The sequence below is a fragment of the Equus asinus genome, chromosome 8, assembly GCF_041296235.1.
Source record: "Equus asinus isolate D_3611 breed Donkey chromosome 8, EquAss-T2T_v2, whole genome shotgun sequence".
In the NCBI taxonomy this organism is placed as follows: Eukaryota; Metazoa; Chordata; class Mammalia; order Perissodactyla; family Equidae; genus Equus; species Equus asinus.
In genome coordinates this window covers 70909219-70932434 of record NC_091797.1, presented here as the reverse complement: position 1 = coordinate 70932434, position 23216 = coordinate 70909219, and the positions used below count along the sequence as shown (strand labels likewise).

The 23216-nt window shown below is 49.3% G+C and overlaps 1 protein-coding gene across 11 annotated transcripts in view; it reads right to left on the bottom strand.

Annotated features, from left to right (window-relative positions):
• The window catches only part of RIMBP2 (RIMS binding protein 2), a 246515-nt gene that overhangs the window by 99478 nt on the left and 123821 nt on the right, over positions 1-23216 (bottom strand). For 5 of the 11 annotated variants that reach the window (XM_070515837.1, XM_070515836.1, XM_070515842.1 and 2 more), the window contains exon 2: positions 5345-5434. Coding sequence is in view for 6 of the 11 variants with exons in the window: in XM_070515832.1 (XP_070371933.1) it covers positions 5345-5434; positions 8397-8552 (246 nt within the window). In the remaining 5 variants the exon portion in view is untranslated. Of the gene's footprint in view, positions 1-5344; positions 5435-8396; positions 8615-23216 lie in introns of those variants that run through there. The other 6 variants (XM_070515832.1, XM_070515834.1, XM_070515840.1 and 3 more) reach the window with 4 other exon arrangements.

Below are 23216 nucleotides of genomic sequence, written 5' to 3'. Positions count from 1 at the left end.
CAGATCGCTGCCCCACAGGAATGCTGCAAAGCGCGGTTAGGGCAGACGTGGGAGGGTCAGGCCCACCGTCAATCCTGTTTACCTCACAATGTTGCTAATAGGCTGTCCTTCCATAGTGGGAAATACTGTGCTCATTGCGGTAACTTAACAAAAAACAATAATGTTGGGGAGAAAAACCGAGTTTTCCTGATCTTAAAGTCAGTGCTTTGAAGGAAAGCAGAAGAGGACGAGGCAGAAAATGCAGAGGCTTCTGGGCAGCCAGAAGGGTCTGGAAGTTGATGGCACTGACTCCTTACTAGACCTCATGACACACCGTGATTGTGGTTTTTCATTTATTTCTTCGACTTAAAATTTCCCATCATGTCCCCTTTACGTTCATCAGGACAATTAAGGTCATTTCTCTGGTTTGCACTGATGGCAAGAAGGTCTCTTGGAAGGAGGACGGGAGGTAGACAGAGGGACTGGGGTTTTTGGAGACTGAGGTCGGCTGAATGACGGGCCCACAAGGATGTCCACATCCTAACCTGGGAACCTGTGAACACGTGACCCACCCGGCAAAAGGGACCAGCAGGGGTGACTCAGTCAAGGATCTTGAGTTGGGACACGGTCCTGGATTCTCCAGGTGGGACCAGTGTACTGACAAGTGTCCTTGTAAGAGGGAGGCAGGAGAGTCGCAGTGAGAAGAGAGACTCTGAAGACCCTATTCTGCCAGCTTCAGAGATGGAGGAAGGGCCCACAAGCTAAGGAACGTAGGCACCTCTAGAAGCTGTAAGGGGTGAGGACACGGTTCTCTCCCAGAGCCTCCAGAAGGAGCGCAGCCCCGACACCGGGATGCTCGGATTTCTGTCTTAGAATCTCAAAGACCCACCTCTCACGTGAACGATATCTTGTGATCAGCTGCTCTCTTTCCCGAGAAACGAGAGCTCTCTACTGCTGCTGGCCACAGGCTTCAGCCACCGTCGGCTCCCTTAACTTGGTCCACACCTGTGGAAACGGCCCTGAGTAACACTGCCCATCGCTTTTTGGGGTGTGCCGTCTCTCCTGCTGGGACCCAGACTGACACCCCAAGTGACACGGTTCTCCAATGACAGGCGAGCAGGACCCTCTGGGGAACACCGACCCTACGTGGACACAGTGCTTCGTGAGAGAGGCTTTGGCTGTTCTTCCAGTTGCAGCAAGCATGTCATTCCTGTCACTGTGATCACAAAATCCATGGCCTGGCAGGACGGCGCTGGAGGGGCGGGAACCTGTGTCCTCGTCCGTCTCCAGCAGCTGCCTCTGCCCCGGCTCTGGACTTCTTGTTGCATGAGAACAACTCGCCCCTAGTGTTTCCACCATGGAGCTCCGGTCCCTGCTATATCGCCTGGAAAGATCCCAGCCGAGGAACCCCGAGGAGGGCGTCCTCTCTGCTCTGCTGGGATGCAGGGCTGATGCCTCCACACAGACACCCTCTCGACTTCGGCACAGGGGCCGCTCACAGGGCGGGTGCCTCAGGGCCTTCGCTTCACTGCCCAGCTGGCCCCTCCAGCCCTGATGGTGCCAGGAGCCTCGGTGGAGAGGCCCATTGGCTCATATGTCCCCTGGTCCCCAGCTGCCTGCTGTTGGAGCTCCAAGCTGGTCACTTTCAGGACCGAGGATGCTCGCGTAAAGCCAACCCATGTCCCGGTCACAGTTACACTTGGACTAGAACATTCTCCTGGGAACCGAGCCAGGTATTCACCTTCTAACGAAGAGAAACGTCTTGGAACAGTAAAAAGGACTCGGAGATTTTCACTAAGATGTATAAGCTGCCCCCCCCCCCCAAAAAAAAAGAAAAAGAAAGTTCCTAGATTTTAAAGTCAGGGGCCCAGACAGGTCCTCATTCGCCCTGATTAAATGGAAAGCTGCGGATAGTCCACTCTCACAAAACTGGTTTTTGACGAAGGAAAAATAGACGATAGTCAGGTGAGCCCACTGGGCGAGGGCACCAGGCTTCTAAGCAAAGGTGCTTACCCTGCAAACCAAACATCCACAGGTGTCACCCCTATTGAGCCCATAATTTCCTCACAGTGAGATAAAGAAGAGGGACCCACAGCCAGGGAGCTCCGTGATCATCGTTCACACCAGCGATTCTTAACTGGAACCGGAATGCCGGTCAACAGGGAAGAGGAGTTCATAGGTCGTAGGTTCGAGGTCATGAATTTAACGACCTACACAGTACCTGGCTCCAAACTCAGGGTGCCACCAGGTCTGGCCGGCTGCCCGAGACCCCTCATCACCCACAGACACAGCGACACATTAATTCCCTGGGGCACCGGGTCCAGCCACTCAACTCACATCTGTGTTGAAATACAGATCGTGGTGGCAGCAACCGTGGCACTGGGTGGAAATGCAGCCTGAAACACTTGGCAGCAGTTACTCAGTGAGAAGCTACCTTTGACCTCTGAGCTGCTACAGGAACAGTGCCCAGTTTAGGAGGAGTTTAATGAACCCAGGGGAATAAGAAATTTGAATTATTTTTCTGAAATCCACAAGAAGTCAGGTTTGCAGGCCTCCAGGGCCATCGAACACATCCATTGCACCGAGTCCTGGATCCCTGGCTCGTCGATTTCCTCCCACGGGGCTCCCTGCCCGAGGGAATGCAATCCAATGCTGCAGCCTCAGTAGCAGACTTCGCACTCGAGAGCAAAGCCTTGCCGGACCGGCTTTGGGGAGGACACTGCCTACACATCGCCTCGCCTCCGTTACTAAGGGTTCTGGTCTCTAATTCTGCCTTCCTGATCAAGGCTACTAGAGGGCAGCCTGCAAACCCAAGCCAGAGTCAGACTGGGAACTGGGAGTTCCCAGACGTCGTCCTGGGACCAGGAGGGGTCCTCGCGTGTCAGAGTCACAGAGCAGGACCCCGTGAACCTGGGGGGCCGTAGGCGAAATTTCCTGCCCCTTCCGCCCCAGCTCGGCCCCAGGGACAGCCTCTGGGGAGGCGCCGTTTCTCACGGTGACTCTCCCGCACACAGGCCGCCCATGAAGAAACACGCACAGGGGCGGACAGGCTCTCCTACGCCCCCTCAGAGCTCTGCCATCGCAGTCTGTGCTGGTGAGTCACTGCCGCCCGCACACACCCTGCAGAGCCCAGGGAAGGCGAGCTTGCTTTCCCGGCCTCAAAGCCTGTGTGAAAGGCCGAGGTGGGGAGGCCGCAGGGGAAACGGTTTCAAACCTTCAGTGAAAAACTCACATCAGATTCTGTGAGAATCCCATGGAGCAGCGATGCCCATCAGCACAGCTGCAAAGCCAGTCTGGGAAAGGAGATCGGCGCCTCGGCTGGCCACCCAGAGCTAAGAGTCCACCCACTGCCCCAACCAGCACCCGCAGCTCCTCGGCCTCACAAAGCTGGAATCTGTCATCTGAGCAGAAGAGAGAGGCCATCCCAGGGTCAACTCTCCCTACAGTCAGCTCCCACCAGCCCTAGGGTCAGCCTGCACTGGATGCCGGAAAACCACCGTTATTTTACATTTTTATTTCTGTTTAAAGAAAAACACTCCTGGGCTGAGAAGGTCGCTAAGCCTCATTAGGCATTCACCCCTCAGTGAGAGTGTGGTTAGCAGAGTTTCCCCTGAGGGCAGGTTGGAAAGGAAAGAGGACGGAGGGAGTGGGAGCTGGAGGGAATACGGGGAAAGCACTAAATGGAGAGATGCGGATGAACTTACAGCGCATCTTTTAAAAAAATACTGTGGTCAAATACACAGAACTTAAAATTTACCATCTTAACCATTTTTAAGTGCGCAGTTCAGTGGCATTAAGTACATTCACCTTGTTGTGCAACCATCACCACTGTCCAGCTCCAGAACTTTCCCAAATGAAACTCTGTCCCCATTAAACACTAACTCCCCCCCACCAGCCCCGGGCACCCGCCATGCTGCTTTCTGTCTCTATGAATCTGACTCCTCTAGGGACCTCCTGTGAGTGGAATCATGCCGCAGTTGTCTTTTGCGACTGGCTCATTTCACTTTCCATGACATCCTCAAGGTTCATCCATGTTCTAACATGTGTCAGAATTTCCTTCCTTTTCAGGGTTGAATAATACTCCACTGTGTGGACAGGCCCGTTGGTTTATCTGTTCATCTGCTGATGGACACTTGGGCCGCTTCTGCCTTTTGGCTATTGTGAATAATGCTGCTGTGAACGTGGGCCCACATGTATCTCTTCCAGATCCTGCTTTCATTCTTTTGGACATACACCCAGAAGCGGAAATGCTGGACCATGCAGTACTATTTCTAACTTTTTAAGGAACTGCCATCCTATTTTCCTTAGGGGCTGCACCATTTTATATTCCCACCACCAGTGCACAAGGGTTCCCATTTCTCCACATGCAGGTTCTCCACACACGACAACAAAGGCTCTGCCCCCTTGGGGCTGACTTTCTTGTAGGAGGGACAGACAAACACATAAATGAAGACACGTGACAGACTGAGTGATAGATACAAGCAAATAGCAGCCGGGTGAGGTCACACAGATAGAAGGAGGAGTGATGGGGACGCAGATGGGGCAGCCATCTGTGGCTGGAGAGTCTCGCTGAGGAGGTGGCTCTCAAGCTGAGACAGGAACGGCAAGAAGCTGCCAGCCATCTGAAGACAGAAGTTCTGAGCAGAGGAAACCGTCGAGAGCTGAGACAAGCTTGGTGGTCAGAGTGGCTGCAACTTCATGAGGCACACGTGGAGCAAGATGGTGGCCACGGGGAGGCCTTGCATCTTCATCTGTGGGGGCACTGGAATGTCTACTCAGAGGAGCAGTGTGACCTCAAGAGGAGCAATGTGTACCACAAGATCACTCTGGCTGCTGCTGGAAAACGACGGTGGGATGACAAGAAGGGAGGTAGACAGGCTAATTCGGAGACTGTTCCAGCATCTGGGCAAGAGAGACTGGCGGCCCGGAGGGTGTGACAGCAGTGGAGCAGGGAGAAGATGGTCTGGGGTCTGCTGGTGCTGACGTCACTTGGGGTGAGTCAGATGTAGGAGTGGGGCAAGGAAGCGTCCAGGATGGCTCCCAGCATCTCGGCTTGAGCAGTCGGGTAGAACTGCTCACCCATTTACCAGGATGTGAAAAACTGGGAGAGGAAATGGTTCGTGAGAGCGCACATCCAAAGTTTTGTTCTGGCCTTGCCGTGAAGAATATGACCCTAGTGGATGTCCAAGTGGGGACAGCTGGTAAACAGTGGACAAGGCAGTATTGCGTGCCCATGTAGTGGTCATAGGAAGAAATGTAAGGGGCAGGACCCGGGGTCCTGGGCCACCCTCCATCGGTTGAGTGATTCCTCCCCTCCCTGCCACCCCCGGGTCCTGATGGCCCATGAACGGAGGAGGTCAGTTACCTTGTCGCGATGCCCGGCCCTTGCGGGAAGGCCTGCATAATGGGGTCTCAGGCGATGCTCTCCCTGGACAGCATCCTTCAGTTCGTTCTCCTAGGACAAAAGGAAAGGGCATGGTGAGAGGACTCCCCAACTCCAGAGACACATGGAGCATGGTGGTCGAGGGCTCTGATGTAAAATTAGACCCGGGGTTGAGTATGATTCTGCAATTCACAAGCTATGTGATGTGGGACTGGTGTCTTTCTTCTTTCTGAACCAGAGGTTTCCTATCCTACAAAATGAGAGTAAGGATACTTTATGATGCTGTTATAGGAATATAATAAAATGATAGGCACTAAGCACACAGTGAAGCGCTCAGCAGACGAACCATATCTGATACGTGACGTGCTTCCCTGCATTACACCCTGGTGTCCCAATGAGGTGACAGAACTACTGTCCCATCGGAGCCGTCGAGTCAAGCTTTACCTGCCCTTTTCCTCACCAACACTCCAAACACATTGCCAAATAACAAGAGAGAAAATTTTTAAAGGTTTTTTCTGCTCAGAAACAAGATAAAAATCTATGAGGACTATGAATGGCTGGCACACACGTGGTGAGTGGAATTCCTGGGACCTGCCAGATTCTGAGTCCAGAAACAGGCAGAGAGAACTTGGAGTCCATTTCTTTTTAGGATATGTGGGACTTAAGTGCCCACATGACACTAGAGACCTGAGCAAAGGTCACCGCCTGCCTGAGGCTGAGGTCAAGCTCCAAAGAAAGCTTCTGCCCAGAGCTCTGGCTTCTACAGGGTAACACCTAGAGAGGCAGAGGCCCAGACCCTCTGGTTCAGTGTCTAGGCTGGGTCTCTCCCTAGCGTCAGTGCTACAGGAACCCTGAGCCACCAATAACAAAACCTAATTCAAGGCCGGGAGCATCCAGGGTGTGGGACAGTAACTCCAAAGAGGTAAGATGGGGGCAGGTGAGGACAGACAGACAGAGATTGGGGGTAAAAACTTCCCATTAAAGATGAGTCTGAAAATAGAAATTCCCAACACATGAAGAAAAATCACGCTACCAAAGAGATCCAAGAAGATCAATTACCAGGATGAATTCACTCCAGAGGAAATGAAAATAGTAAAGCGACCTGAAAACAACTCCAATAAGGCAGTGGAGGGTCCTTGCAAAGACAGAAGGGGCGACGTCCACTCAGAAAGAACAAGAAAGAGGCGACAGGGACACTCAGTGGCCCGGGAAGGAGGGCCCTGCACGCGCGGCCTCGGCCTCCAGCAGCAGGTCTGAGGCCCCTCCTCACACGCACCTGCGGGCTTGCTCTCTGTTCACTCCCCAGACAAGCTCCCGTGTGGGCACCACGGCCCAAACTGAGGGGCGAGCCCCCTTGATGACACTTCGAGGGCTCCGACCACACTCACCACAGGAACTGGGTGGGCAGTTGTGAGGTTCCACACACCTCCCCAAGAAGCAAGGCTCTCCCAGCTGCTCTCAGGTCCCACGTTTTGGTCAATCTCCCCTCCCCTCGGCCACAGCCATGACGAGCTCCTCCACTTCTTGGTCCCCACAGTTTCACGGGCACGAAGCACAAGGAAGCAACCTCCAAATACCCCCTGTGCTGCTCCGTTTTGTGAACAGGGATTCCCCAGCCTAGGGGAAGGTGCTTGACAGCGGGGCCATCACCTCCCCTTCTCTGGGATGTTCCCAATAGCATATACTCATCATTATCTTTCTCAAGTAAAGCAAATTACAACGTGGCTCCTTAGGAGAACTGTGGACATTCTGTGGGGCACGTCCCAAGGATGAGAATCACTGGGCATCTTCTGGGGATGGGTGTACTCATCAAAGCACCTGACCCTTGACCTTGGAGGCCTTAGGTGCCCTAAGGTCAACTAAGGCAGCAATATCTCAGAGAATTACAGAAGTTTTAAATAGGGGTAGAATATAGGTTCTGAGGACCAACTGCCTAAATGCAAACTCTAGCTCTTCGCTTGTGAGCCGTGTGGTCTCAGGTGGGTTCCCTGGTATCTCTACGCCCTCTGAGATCTAAAGAGGTGAAAGTGCCCATCCAACTAGATGTAAAGGTTAAGTAAGATAATTCCTGTAGCGCTCCAAGCATACTTGCGTGCACACGACCACGGCTCACACAGGTGGTCCCCTTCCTTGCTGAAGGCACCCTATTGATGCCCGCATCTTCCACCTTCTGCCACGGACCCACCACTCAGCTCATGCATCACCCCCCTTTGCATCTCCCTTAGGAGAGTGGATTGCAAGAAAGGATCATTGGGAAGAGAAATGGGGCTGGCTCAGTCATCCAATTTCCTGGTAGTTGTAGCAAAGTTGCATTCATCTATTTTATTTATATTCCATCTCAGCAATTCAAAGTCAGCTGCTTAACCTGATGAAACCAACCTTCCCAAGAAAAAAAGCTCAGGTCTAAATCCAGCCCAGGAAACTCTGAACCATGGCGTCACCATGCAAAGGGAGAGCAACATCGCCATCCCTTCCCAAGGCAGCCTCCCCAATGGGTCCAGGCACGAAGTGGTGCTTCAGGGTGCCACATACGCTACTGGTCCCCCCACTGCGATAAGTCAGTCACAGAAAGAGCTGCTGAAAGGCAAAATCATTCCCAAACAAACGATCCCCACCCCCGTGCTTGCAGTCACGAAACCCCTGAGCAGAGAGCAAAGCCCTCCACACGGCCAGGCTGAAGAAGACCCACGTCTCGCCAGGACGTCCATTCCAGCAAAGGCCAGAGAAGAGGGAAGATGCCAGCCCAAACCTACACAGATTGTGTGACTTATCCACCAGACTATGAGCATCTCGCTTTCTCCATACGTGTTGCTCGCCCCTGAAAAAGCCCAGAGGTGGGTGTGGAACGGGGGGACCTGAGGTTCCGTCCTCAGTGCTGCAGGTTCAGCACACTAGTCCTCCCGCCCCTCACGGGAGCAGGGCACGGACGCCACTCTGACATGCACGCATTCGCAGTACTTGGGGGAAATATCAGAAAATGGCTACTGCTCATGCTTCCGATCCTGTTAAGATGCTGAAAAGCAGGGAGACTTACCCTGGAAGTCCTCATCTCTGACACTGTGCAGGACCAGAGCTGCCCACCCAGGGAAGCTGTCACTGCTCCAATTAAATCCAGCCTTTCTGAGTTAATCAGCGCCACCAAAGAAATGCCACCAAGAAAAATACAGATCACCTCATGTATTGGTCGCATGCTTGAGACCAGAAGTCCCCCAAAAGATGTGGGCTTGCAGTCGCAACACGACAAAACGAGACTCTCCCAACGGGCGCGGGTGGCACCCGCTATGACAACTCACAGGAGGAGGAGGAGGAGGATGCGGTGGATTTAACATAATCTGACACTCCTGTCTGATCAACAAGGCTCTCCACAGCCTGGGGTAAGGCGACCAGCCACCTCGGAGCCTCAGGTCACAGGTGGGCACGCGCAGCCATCCTGCCATGTCATTTATGCCCCCGTTGGCTTTCCCTGTTGTGGGGGTTGACACTGCTGACTGCTGACCACATCTGAGTGCCTGGGAATCGGTTTGACAATGCACACCCACGGCCTGGAGATGGGGAGCTGTGACTCAGGCATCACCAGGACTGTGATGATGAAGAGCCCTCGGAACACAAGCTGCACGAAACCACCCTCCAGCCCAGTCTTCTCGACCTGACACAACGACCGAAGAGAGAAGCCAGCCTCTGCACATCTGTTCACGTCTTCGGAAATGGAACAGCTCTCCTGTTCAGGGGAGAATTCTTAAGCATTGCAATGGGAACAGTTTGAGTCTCGGATCCTTTAAGTTTAAAGCCATTCAAAGTAAGAGGGTTTAGCATTTACCAAACACTGGCTGCATAACGAGACAGGGCCTGTGAATCCAAATGCACAGTCCGTTGACTTGAATTGTCTGCAACCACAGATACGAAGGGATAAGATCCTTACGGATGGTCCACTTCACAGACAAACATACAGAGGTGAGGACCAGCTCCAGGCAGGCTGACGCGAGAGTTCTAGAGTCTGACTTGAGGACTGCTGGCACCGTGTACCCTGACCTCCCTCAAAGGGCAGCCACAGAAAGGGCCAGCAAAGGCGACTTTATTCCATTCGTACCCACTAACACATTAAATCAGGATAGCCTTATTTGATTTTCTGTCTCCTGTTTAGCAAAACTGTGGGCAAAAGTACATTCTGATGAACACAAGGGAGGAAGAAAGGGGCTGAGGCAGCAGTTGAGAATTCAAACGCCTCAGGGAACAGCAGGAAATATGAAAGGGCAGATGGGGCCAGGCCTAGAATATTCTAGAGTGATGGGGAGTGCAGCACTTGGTGAGGCTCATGCCCATGTAAAGAGCAGCTGCAACCCGCTCCAAGCTCTCGGTGCAACGTAGGGACGGGCACCTCACCAGCTCTTCTGGGGTTTTGGGAGCTGGGACTCCGGATTTCCACCTGAAATGTCCCTGTTTTTAAAAGTTGGCTATTAATTCAAATAAACACACACACCACATACTCCCTCCATTAATAAACATGTCTACAAGTTGAATGGGTTTAAAAATGGGGCGCTTTGTAAAAGAAGTCAGACTTGATTAGAATCCAAGTTTTAGCAGGGTGAGGTGTGGGTGCAGGAAACCACAGGGCCGTGTGAATTCCCCATGTGCAGGGAGAGAAAGGGGGACAAGGAAAAGGTAAATTTTTCCACTTGTGCCTAATTCTGTCTTGGTTACCTGCTATGGACTGAACCGTATCCCCCACAAGTTCGTATGTTGAAGCCCTGACACCCCAATGTGACTGTTTATGTGAAGATGGGGCTTTTAGGAAAGAATTACAGTTACATGAGGTCATAAGGGTGGGCCCTGATACAATAGGCCTGGTGTCCTCATGAGAAGAAGAGATGCCGGAGAGCTCTCTCCACTCACGCACAGAGGCGAGGCCACGTGAGGACACAGTGAGAAGGCGGCTGCCGAGAAGCCAGAAAGAGGTCTCACCACACACCAACCCGACCAGCACGTTGACTTCCAGCCTCCAGAACCGCGAGAAAATACGTTTCTGTTGCTTAAGCCACTCAGTCTGCAGTTTTTTGTTATGGCAGCCAGAGCTAAGACAGCACCCCTGCCTAAAACGTGGAGAGGTGGCCAGAGTTTCCCCAAGAGCAGCCCAAGGGCTTGTGGAGGAGGAAACGGGGTCTTCAGAAGACCCCACCCCTCCCCATCAAAGCTCTAATTGAATCCACATTTCCACGGATGTTGGCGGGCTGATGGAAACAGTGACCCTCAGGGGAAATCCAGTTCAGACTGAAGGTGGCAACATTCACGGGAGCAGCAGAGGATGAAGACGGGCACACTGGGAAGGAGTGAGGGCTGGAGAGACACGCAGAGCCCTTCGGGGAGGAGACCTCATGGGGGAGATGACCAGAGGGCCCACGGTCACTTACACGGCTGCTACAACTCACAGAGCGTCCTCTGAGCCAGGAGCTGGTCTGAGATCTTTGCTTTCTTCTTCTTCTTTTTAAAATCTCGTGTAGTTATCACAACATCCTTTTGGGGTGGACACTATTATGCCCTCTTGGCACACAAGGACACTAGGGCAGCAAGAGCTCAGCAACCTGAACCAGTAGCCTCCACGCAGCAGGTGGTGTGATTTGAACCTGGGCAGGTGGCTCACAAGTGTGAGACCACTCTGTTCCCTGTGCTCCCACGCGCCTCTCCTTCTCTTTCTGAACTGCAAGGTCCAGCAGGTTTCCTGGTCCTGAGGGCTGCGCACAGGCTCAGAAATGCCCCCAGCTGGGAGCGGTAGGGGTTCGGGAAGACCTGGGGCAGTGTTCCTCAGGCTGGGGACTGCAGATACAGTGTTGGGGGGCCTATGAAAATAGTTTATTGGTATTTGTTATTTCCATGAAATCTAAAAAGAATACATAGAAGCATATTCTGTACAGCCTTATCACTCAGTACCGCACGCCAGTGCCTGCATTTGTGTTGTGTGTATTATTGCACAGGCTTGCAATTTACCGTCTCGACTGCCCTGAGACAATGAAAAGACAACAAAGGCTAATATGCACCGTGCTTCTGCACATAATGGAAGCCAAATGACTTCACCTGTGCTTAAGCATCAAAGATTTTGCAAGAGTTTGAAACAGATGCAACGGTAGGAACATTGAATCAACTGTCAAATGGCACCATCTTTACTTAAGGGAAAACGCAGTTTAAATAAAATAATGTCATCTGACACATTAAATTACAGTAACTCTAAATTTTGAACTTTGTTGGCTCCGTGCATTTGTTTCCCTCTAATCTGTTCATTCATTTTGGCTTAATGATTTAGAAACACTGTACAAATTTTACAAAACAGTTTTATCACCAGGCACATGTAATTACATTATGAATTATAAATATATGATCATATTGTGTCCAAATATAATATAGATTATGTAGTTATAATATGCAAGTCTGATAAAATCATATTATATAAGATTGATGTAATTATTATCAATTATAATAAGATACAATAAAAATAATTTGTCAACGCTGGGATGTGCTTGATAATATTTTTCTTTCTGAAAAGGCTTCATAAGTGGTTCTAGCCGAATGGCACGGGCAGGGAGGATGGAAGAGAGGGAGGAGAGGAAGGAAACGGAAGAAGAAGGGGCAGTGCCTGGGACCTGGGGTGAGACAGCAGGAAGGAGAGGAGCATGGATGTGTTTGTCCCTGTCCAGGGTCCTGACCTTGCTGAGCGGTCAAGGTCCCACTTCCCCGTGGTGGTCAAGACTGACGACAGTTGGCTAAGTCTCACATGATGAGGAGAAATCATTGAGACTGGAGAACCTGGGTTTGAGGCTTAATCCTAACATCTACAAGTGTGATTTTGGGCAAACCGTTTAACTCTTCTGAGCATTCTTGACAATTTAAACGAGATATGCATATAAATACACTTCGCAAATGGTAAAGTGCAATTTGAATGTGAAAGACTCCTATGCAAATAAAAAAACTGCTAGGAAGCCACCTTTTCTGGTTTCCTGCAAGGCTCTGGTGTTCAGGGAAGAGAGAGACCAATCCAAAACTCTAAGTTCCCTTCTATATTCAGAAAAATCTATAAAAGGCCACTTGCTTTAACTATGACAGATCCATGCTATTCCTGACCTGTTTGATATTCAGCCATAGTACATATGTCAATAACGCAATTACAGAGAAGCACACTTGCTATTTAAAAGCTATTTTTCTAACACAAGTTAGAGACAAGCTCAAGTGGAAAAATATAACACACTAAGCAGGTTCTAATGAGAGCTCATGACCCAGAGAAACATTTGCATTTCAAGTAAGACTTCTCTCAATTATTGTATTTCATCAACTTACATGTATCTAAAACGTATGCTCTGTCCTACAATGGAAAACAACCACAGTTAAATTTATGTTTGGTTCCCACTGGTCACTATCATCAGAACACAGCTGCCCCAAAGACAGCTCTTCTGTTCCAAAAACAGTGGGGTTGAACCTATGAGAATTATTCTTCACGGGATTGACAAGGTTGGAGAGCAAGGGGAGAGCAAGAGAGAACAGAGAAGACGCCATCCGGCTAAGGATGTAGAAAAGTTGGAACTCTCGTACATTGCTGGTGGGGATAAAAAATGGTGCAGTTGTTCTGGAAAAACAGTTTGATGGTTCCTCAAAAAAGTTAAACAGGATTACCCTATGACCCAGCAATTCCACTTCTGGATATGTACCCAAAAGAACTGAAAGCAGGTGTTCAAATACTTGCACATGAATGTTCATAGCAGGACTATTCACAGCAGCCAAAAGGTGGGAACAACCCAGATGTCCTTCAGCAGATGAGGGATAAACAAACAAAGTGTGGTCTCTCTAGACAATGGAATGTTATTCAGCCACAAAAAGGAGTGAAGCACTGACACCTGCCACAATGTGGCTGAAAACATGCTCAGTGAAAGAAGCCAGAAACAAGAGGTCACATATTGCCTATATTTGCTATGAAATAGCAAAAATAGGTAAATCCATAAAGACAGAAAGCACACTGGTGGTGGCCAGGGGCTGGGGGAGGTGAGAATAGGAGTGACTGCTGATGGGTACGAGGTTTCCTGTTGGGCGATGAAAACGTTTGGAACTAGATAGAGGTGGCGGTTGGACAATTTTGAACAATTAGCCATTGTACAGGGTGTGCTTCCAGGAGTTTCCCCTGGGGAAGTATCTCCCTTCACTGTGTGAACTTTGGACAACTGGTCCCCCAGACGCAAACATCCACTGCATCTGGTCCCAAGTCGACAAGCAGCAATCTTCTCCAAACTTTTTCTTCTCAGGGAAAAGCTGAGCCTCGTTGGGTTTATCTCCAATATGGCTCCTGCTGAAGGAACTTGTAAGGTAATTTTTTCTACATGTGATTTTGGCATAACCTGCTGACTTTAGAACTGAATTCCTGCATAAAATGTGACTACCATATACTCGTTCACCATATGTAATGCATAATATTTTATAAATTATATTCCACCTACTCCCAAAAAAAGCATTCAAAGATGCCTGTAATAAAAATATTTATGCAATCAGGAAGTCAAAAATAATGATAAAAAAAGAAAAGGGAACAATATGTAGAAAATTTATACCAGGAACTCATGTAGAAAGAATTTTTACCCACTGACTGAACAGCACATTTAAGCACTGAGCTTGCCAGTGCTAATGCGGAAAGGAAAACTTACCAGCTATAGCTTTGTTAATGTAAAGGACGAGCCTCCTGGGATCCTTTTACAAATAACACGCATTGAAAAATATTTAAGTGCCTTTTAAAGAAAGCGTTTGCTATTTCGAGAGATCATTTATCAGTATTGCTACAAAAGGGTAGTACTCCCTCAAGAGCTTCAGTGTTCTCCTCTCGCCTTCCAGCCTAGCGGCTTTTCCTTCACCAAATTTCGAATTCTTGATCACAGCAACTTTGAGTTATATGAGCATATGAAAATGGTGGTTCTGCAGACCGGTCAAGCGAGGCAGGGGCAGGCCACAAATTTGGACAAACTGAGTAGCCACTCACTCAGTAAGTTTTTCCCCCAAAGACCCATCACCTTGACTGATCACTGACTGAACTTGTCTTATAACTCAGAGACCACCAGGTGTTAAAAAATACATATTTTAGTTTAGGTCCTAATCTGTCTTTTGTTTATATCATGCCATAGAAAATGGACAAAATTCCTTCTCTACATGGATATTTTCAGATATTTTTAAGCTAACATTTTAGATTGAAGTTAAAAACATACACAAAAGTACACAAATCACAGGTGTACAACTCTGTTCATTTTACCAAGTGCACACATCGGCACAGTCATAACCCAGACCAAGACACAGAACATTTCCATTGGCTCCAAAGTTTCTCTCCTGTCTTCTCCCAATCAAGGCTCTCCCAAAAGGTAACCGCTGTTCTAACTTCTAGCTTCATACATTTGTTTTACCTATTTGTTAACTCTATGTAAATAGAATAAAAATATCTTTTTGATGTCTGGACATTTTCCCCAACATTTTATCTATGATTCACCCATGAGTGTGAAACACCAGCGTATTCTGCTTCACTGCTGTGTTGTATTCTCTTGTACGAATATTCCAATATTTATTTATTCGTGTTCAACTGTGGTTGAGCGCTGGGGCTGATTCCAGTTTGGTCTGTTAAAAATAATGCTGCAAGGAACGTTCTTGAACATGTCTCTCAGGGGACACGTGTGTGTATTCAGGTGAGCGTTTATCTGGAGATTGAACTGCTGGGTCATGGGGTATGTATGTGTTCAGCTTTTATAGAAAGCGGCAAACAGTTCTGAAGAGCGGGAAGCCTGTGTGAGTCCAGGGGCCCCACGTCCATGCCAACATTTGGTTCCAACAATTCTATGCCATGCTGGCCACTCCGGTGGGGCACAGCGGTGCCCTTCAGCTGGATGAAGACAGCAAAGTTCACTCAAGTCACAGATTCCTTCTTCCAGAGGTCAAAGGGCAGTGATTTCAGAGGTTCAGATGGAGCTTCCATTACGTGCAGATTTCAACCCCAGATGCCTCCAGGAGCCGAGGAGTTACAGAAGCCAGGAACACAACCTGGGCTTAAGATCACAAGTGGTGGTTATGATCGGGGCAGAGAGAAGAGCGTCTGCCCCTTGGAGGGAAGCATCCACTGCTCAGCTCCAGCCGATCACTGACAATAATGAACATGGGCTAACATCGCCACATCTTCTATTTTTTTATTTTTTTGTGAGGAAGATTGGCTCTGAGCTAACATCTGTGCCAGTCTTCCTCTATTTTATGTGGGACGCCCCCACAGCACAGCTAGACCAGAGGTGATAGGTCTGCACCCAGGATCCAAACCCACAAACCCGGGGCCGCCAAAGAAGAGTACACAAACTTAACCACTCCACCACCAGGCCGGCCCCCCACATCTTCCGTTTTTGTAAAGAAACCAGAATCAATATTTTTATGTAAAACTTCCCCCATTTTAAGACGCTGGCAACTAAGAAAACCTCTCTGACCTGCCTGAGGGTCACGGGCCGCCATTTCGCAATCTCTGCTCACCAGTTTGTGTCTAACTCATGTTCTCGTCTTTGTTGACGAGCTCGGCTCTCGGGCAGGCTCCCTTCAGCACAGGGCTCAGAGTTCTCCACTCTGCTCCACAGTGAACGGCTGCTGCTCTGCTGCTGAGTAGAGCTGTGTGTCATTTCCCCATCATCGTAGGCAGAGTGGTCTGCGCATCGAAGATTAGGTGCTACTGACTGGGATTCTCCAAACGTCACATCTCAAAATCCCTTTAAATAAAGGGTTATTTTTGAACCAGGAGGTGAAGCCCCACTTCTTCTCTTCTCCTGCAGGGGTCTGCCTGAATCCTCTGTTGACAGCAGGCATACCCATCATGAAGATGGGGAGGAAGATGGAACTCAGTGCAGTGCAGGGTCTCGGGGAGCGTGGGGGCAAGTGCGGAGCCTGGAGCCCAGACTGTGTGGTCCAAAAGCTGGTGCTCCTTTGACATACAAGCCTGGCCGGGTCTGCAGGGTCTGGGCCTCCTGTGGGCTCTGACTCAGGATAAAGCCTGGGAGTGAGCTGGCAAAACCACCCTTGGAGTCACTTAGCAAAGCTTTTCCCAAACTCAGCGTGTTTCTCTGATAATTTTAGGTGGTGCATGGACTTGGCATTTTAAACAATTGACTCATCCTGAGAAAGCAGCCCCTCCCAGCCCCTTGAAGACCTTCTGCAGAGTGTCTCAGCAGGTGCCAAGCTCAGGGCTCCTCTCGCAGCTGTAGGCGCCGAGCCTCAGGCAGGCCACCATGGAGAATTTCACTGACCTTCTTTCTATTTTATATTTTCCAGTTAGATTAAATAGACAGTAAGTGATACGGGTTTACATTTTATAATAGTGACACAAAGGTTCTTTTAAAAATTACGTTTAGTTTATAAAATTACGTTCAGTTTATGAAATCACTTGAACAAATTAATAGTGTTTCTTGGTGCGAGTTGACGACAATGAGGGCAGGAATGCATCACAAACCACGAAGCTGGGACAAGTTGGTTTAGTGGGAAAGCTAGCAGACCCCAGGCACCAGTCTTGGCCCTGAGACGAGGGGGCTGGGCAGCAAGCAAACTGCCTCAGGTTTCCGCGCAGCAGCTCCCTCCTCTGTCGGAGGGGTTGGGTCCGGCTGCTACGTCTACCACAGACAGCCGCTGGGAAACGTAAGTGATGAAATAAAGAGCCTCAGTGATGACAACAATCATAGTGACTACCTCTCTGCACCAGGCACTGACTAAGCTCCATTACACAGACCAAGTCCTTGCAACAAGTCCTTAAATGGGTCACTATTTTTATGCCCATTTTGCAGATGGGGAAACTGAGTCATGGGGTAACTATGTGACAGAGCCAGGCCTGTGTATGAGAATGAAATAGACAGACTGGCTTGTGGAGCTGGCGGGAGGTACTCACTCACAGGTATATTATTTTGAGTCAAAAACCATCACCCTGTGGTTATTACCTTTTGAAAGGCAGCTGAGCCCAGAACAGGTTGACACTTTTAACCCCTATACTTAACAACAAGTGATTCAATTTATCCCCAAATAGAAGCCATGAAGGAAGGCCCAGCTCTTGCTTGATTTTACGAGTCCTCCTTTGGGAATGGTTCCCAAAAGGGCCCAAGAATCCTTTTTCAGCATCACAAAATTTACCACTACAGGGGCTGGCCCCATGGCCCAGTGGTTAAGTTCGTGCGCTCCGCTGCAGGCGGCCCAGTGTTTTGTTGGTTCGAATCCTGGGGGTGGACATGGCACCGCTCATCAAACCACGCTGAGGCAGCGTCCCACATGCCACAACTAGAAGGATCCACAACTAAGAATATACAACTATGTACTGGGGGGCTTTGGGGAGAAAAAGGAAAAAATAAAATCTTTAAAAAAAAAAATTTACCCCCACAGTCCAATTACATGCTAGCATCTGGGCTTTTATTTCTTGGGGGCCCTTACAGATTGGCTGACTTTGGCGATAATCTATCCCCGAGCCCACCCCCACATCTGGAGCCCTAACACAGAAATTTCTCTGGGTCTACAGTGTCCATATGGTAGCCACCAGCCACATCTGGCTGTTTAATTTTTAGTTCATTTAAATCAAATAAAATTCCAGTACGTAGAGCTTAATCCCCCTCCCTTTGAGTGTGGACTGGACTTAGACTGTTTCCAGAGACTAGAATATGGCAAGAGGCGAACTTTGTAGTTATTTGTAGGAACTCTGTAACGGAGAAACCTGGCAGACACCATCTGAGCCAAGTGAGCGAGGTCAGCAGCACCAGCGAGACCTCATGCTGACCTCGTGTGCCCCTCGAGGTGATGTGATGAGAAGGGCACTTCATCTCTGTGATATTTTTTCTAAAAACTTATAACCCAAGTCTAATCATGAGAAAACATCAGGCAACCTCAAATTGGGGATATTCTATCATATACCTGGTTAGAACTATTTAAAACTGTCAAGGTTACAATATACAAGGAGAGGCTAAGAAACTATAAGAAATCCAAGCAGAGTAAGGAGGCAGGATGACTAGATGCCCTGTGATGTCCTGGAACAGAACAACGATGCCACCAAAGCATTTCATGTCTCAGCTCTAGCTAGACACAATGCCAACTGTGGTCGCATATTTGCAAATGCTAGGATTGCTCCAGGGGAACACTCTCTGAGCAGACAGGAGACCACGATTTATCTTACTGGCTTCACCCCAGAACTTTTACCCTCTGCCTTGATAGCTGAGATTCATTTGAATGGAACACATCCTCCGTGAACCCCGTGTTGCCACTGGCAGTGGAGGGTGCAGGGCACAGGGCTGGGAAGAAGGCAGCTCTACCAAGTCCAAAGTCTGAGGTTAGTGAAGACTCAGAAAGGGCAGGTTGAGGCTCGACCCTGGAGGCCCCCAGCTCTCCCGCTGGCTGGCTGTGCTGCTGTCAGCAAATCACCCACCCTCTCTGTGTCTCCCTTCCCTCGCCCGCAGAAGTACGCATCATGACTCACCCTCTGGCAAGGTCACTGGGAAGACTGAAACACCCAGCCTACGAGAAAGGGCCTGGCTCATCACAGAAAGGAAATAAACGTAAGTTTCTGTTCTCCTCGCGCAGAATTCTCAACCCAGCTGTACACACATGGTGCATTTCCAATTGCAAAGGGAAATCTTTTCCTACATAAGTTCATCAGCCCCGGGGAAAAGGGCAACACAGCCTGACTTCCTTCCATGGGGGAGGAAATGAGACTGCCTCGCTGACTGCACGGAGAAGCCATTAGAGGCTCTCTTAGTGCTTAGAGCTAAGGCCACATCGTGTTTAAAGTCTCCCCTCTGCTCAGCCTGGACTTGAGCTGAAAGCCTTGCCAGTCGCCAGCATGCTCACTCTTGCTCGTCCCTCTCCAGACGGAACTGTCAACAAATTTGCTGCTTCCATTCTCATTCACGCAGGATCACCAAACTCCAAAGGCAAACGCATGGCTGCAGAATCCTTCAATGTGAAAATAAATGTGTATAAATTTCTCACAGCGTTGTAGGCGGCAGACTATTCAAAACGGGAGCATAAGACTGGATCCGCCATGTGGCCTCAAGGCCTCTAAGGAGTTATCAACGTTTAAAAACAGGAAATTTAACATAAAAATGAAGATTTACACTTTCTGGTGAAAAATCAGAAAATTTGGCAACCCTGGGTCTGCATTTCATATGGTCACAATTAGCTGTAAACATCCATGCTTTTTTGTCTTTGGTCCTAACTGTTCTTACTCATTTCTGGGCTCCTTCAGGAATCTGCAGCTCAGAGAGTTTAGATGACTTAAGCAAGGTCACACAGCAGATCCATCTCAGAGCCCAGGCCTTTATCCGTGCATTCAATCTCTTCCTCCCACCTCCTGCCCGCCGCCCTGCCCACACAGAGGCCTGGCCCCATGCTTGCATGAGTACATGCTGCTGTGAAGAGCACCCCCTCTGTGCTGCCTTGCGTGCCAAAGTATGCACACTTCAGCCTTTGAATATCTGAGCTATAATAAGCAAGGATGTTTTCTAAAGTGAAAAAATAGATTTTACCAGATTCACATCAATAGAGTGAGTCACGAGCATTACAGATCCACTGCAGGATGGGCAGCAGAGAACCCAGCAAGGTCTGTTCCCAGCTGACTTCACCTGCCCTCCCGGCTGGGCTCTCGAATCTCGGGCAGTGACCCACCCGGCTTCTCCCTCCCACCCTTCTCAGATCATGTCGTCAGGGGGATGGGTTGGGGCCATCACTGTGCCATTCTAGCACCAAGGGAGACAGGAGGGGTACAAAACTGGAGGACATGTCTGTGGTTCTGCTTGCCCTCTGGGGCTGGTTGTCAATTATCTTCTGTGGCTTTCTAGCCACATCCAGCTTGCCTCTTGTTTTTGTGAATAAAGTTTCATTGGAACACAACCATGCTAATTTACTTACAAAAATTCCTATCACTATGTAATTTGTATATTGTTTGTTTTCCTTCTGTATTTCTCTACACAGCATTCGCCGACGCCGTTTCATATGACAGAGCACCAGTGAGTGCTAAATGGATAAGTAAAGGAGGAAACAGATTTCTAGAAAACGAGGCCAGGGAAGCTGTCTCTGAGAAGGTGACATCTAAGCAGAGACCCGGAGGAAGTGAGGGAGCCAGCCTGGTGGACACCTCGTAGAAGGAGTTCCAGGCAGAGGGGACAGTGTGCCACAGTCCCAAGATGGAGCTCAGTGGGAAAGAGCTCCTTGGGAAAGAGCAGCAGAAGAGGGCAGGCCTTGGCTCTCGGGGAGTTTGCATTTCATTGAAAGGCTGATGGAAAGCAGAGGAACGTTGAGGCGTGGCAGTGGCAGGGGGGCATCTAACACAGTCAAAGGACCCCTTGCGATGAGGATGAGCAGGGGAGACTGTGTTGTAGGCATGAGAGGGGACTGGGCAGACCCGCTGGGGGGCTAGTGCAGTTGGCCAAGAGGAGGGTGGGCTGATTACAGGATGGCGTGGGACAAGGTGGATGGGGTCAAGGACCCCAGCACATGCGCATCTTCCAAGAAGCAAAAATCTCCAGCCCGAGATATCTCTAACCTTCAAGCCAACTCCATCAATTCCCTAAGGCTCCGGGAACCGACAGGAATTTTTATCACAGAGTATCTGTTTAATCCCTCCCTTTGAAAACACACATAATCCTGTTGCAGAAAAAGAAAACAGCAAATTGAATTTGAGAAAAGATGGTGGATGAGGAAGAGTTTCAGAACTCTACAGTTCCAAAGAATTACTAAAGGAAGAATCCCATTATCGAAAAGGATTCGCTGTGCTTGACAATAAATTGTGACCCCACAGTGAGAGGCAGGAGAGCACCAGGAGGCAGCAGCTCCAACAAGACGCTCATCTCCAATCGCTTCCTTGTGACTCAGAACACAATCCGACAATGAAAGCTACTTGATCTCAGAGACAACGAATTCCAACCAATGAGACCCCAGGTTTCCAATAGGATTTTTAAAATTGTGAAAGGGAAAAATAGCCTTTCTGTTGAAAGTGGAAGCAAAACTGATTTGTAAGGATGCTTTTAAGAAAAATGAAAAACCATGCTCTGCGTTGCCATTATTCTTCATTAACCCATTAAAACAACATTCCTGTGGATCTGGCAACTTCGTTTTTGGACCTTCATTCATCACAAATCTGTGGGAGAGTGTTCCACCCGTGGGCGCATCATTTCTTCCATATAAAAAATGGAGCTGTTGCAATTTGCCCTTTCCGTCTCAGAGTTCCGGTGATGAAATGAGAATACATGTGCTGGTTGTCTTCCTCCAGTCTCTGGACCAATGGTTATTCTTCAATACTCTGCTCTACATAAAGCCAAAAGACTGAAAACTGCAGTCCCAGCCAGTGGAGACACCGGCCGGAGGTGGAAGGTGGGAGCGGGGAAATGGCTCTCTGCTCTCAGTCTCCATGTTCCTTCCAGCAGCGGCAATGGGCAGCTCCAGTTCCAGCATCCTCAAACATCCCCAGCTGTGCGACATTCCCCTGAACATCTGAGTGCTGGCTCCACGGCACCACCCTGATGGTCCCAGCATAGCAGCACCCCATTTTCTAGGCGGCCAGATGCTGAGACGGCCCCTCCTCCATGCTCCACCCAGCCCTGGTGGGTCCCAGGGATCCCACCACCTTCCTTTTGCCCACCAGCCCCAGAAGCGGCGGCTGCTTCCTGCAGCACTAAGCTGTGGGTCCCTGCACTTCTCCCTTCTGGTTCTTCTAGATTGGCAGCATTATATCATCATGGCCTGGCTGGGAAGCACGCTGCAGAGCTGCTTCTCCGGCATATTCGTTTCCTACAGCAGCCCAAATAAAGTACCACAAACTACGTAGCTTAAAGCAACAGAAATGTCCTCTCTCCCAGTTCTGGAAGCCACAAGTCCAAAATCAGGGTGTTGGCAGCGTGCTGCTCCCTCCAAAGCTTCCGTGGGAGAGTCTTTCCTCGCCTCTTCCAGCTCCATGAGGCTCCTGGCAATCCTGGGCTTGGCGCTGATTCCCTCCGATCTCTGCCTCCATCATCACGTGGATTTTCCCCTGTGCGTCTCTCTGTCTCTTCTTGTAAGGACACCACAGGTTGCCTTAGGGCCACTCTAATCTAGTGTGACCTCGTCTGAACTAGGCCAAAGACCCTATTTCCAAATAAGGTCATATTCACAGGTTCTGGGGGACATGAGTGTTTGAGGGACACCACTCGACCCAGCACACCTGACGGGGAGAGAGCAGGCAGCCCGGCCAGGACAGCCGCCCGCCCCGGACAGGTGCTCCAACGGCACTGCCCAGGGGAGCAGGCGAACCTCGCAAAGCTAAGAGCTGGCAAAGGCCCTGACAAACCAAAGTGCCCTTGGAACCAGCCCACAGAAGCAGACCAGGCCTACGTGTGAGCCTGGACAGAGGGAGCAGCCACCAAACCAACTCCTGTGTTTGAAATCCTCAGAGTGGTGTCGGGCCCTGAATGATACAGGGTACCTGAAACCATTCTGAAAATCACAAAACATGACGTACACACAGTGGATGTCACCATCAATTTAGATAAGTTCTATATGTTTGTAAATGAAGAAATTCGTTACTTTCTTTGAAGACCTGTAGTTATTAAGCCAGAGAGAAAAGGCATTAAAATCTATATAATAATTTTTCTTTTGAAAATAATACATTTCATTATAAATAAAAAAGAAATCTAGAAAACTACAGAAAAGAAAAACAGCTGTGTTTCTACCACTCAGAGATATCACTCTTAACATCAAGTTGTACTTACTGTCAGTCTTTTTTCTCTCCGTATGTCTAAATATTAATACTCTTTTTTTATAAAATTAAAACAATATTGTATGCACTCTTTCAAAACTTAAAGGATCAGAAGTAGTTCCCTAGGTC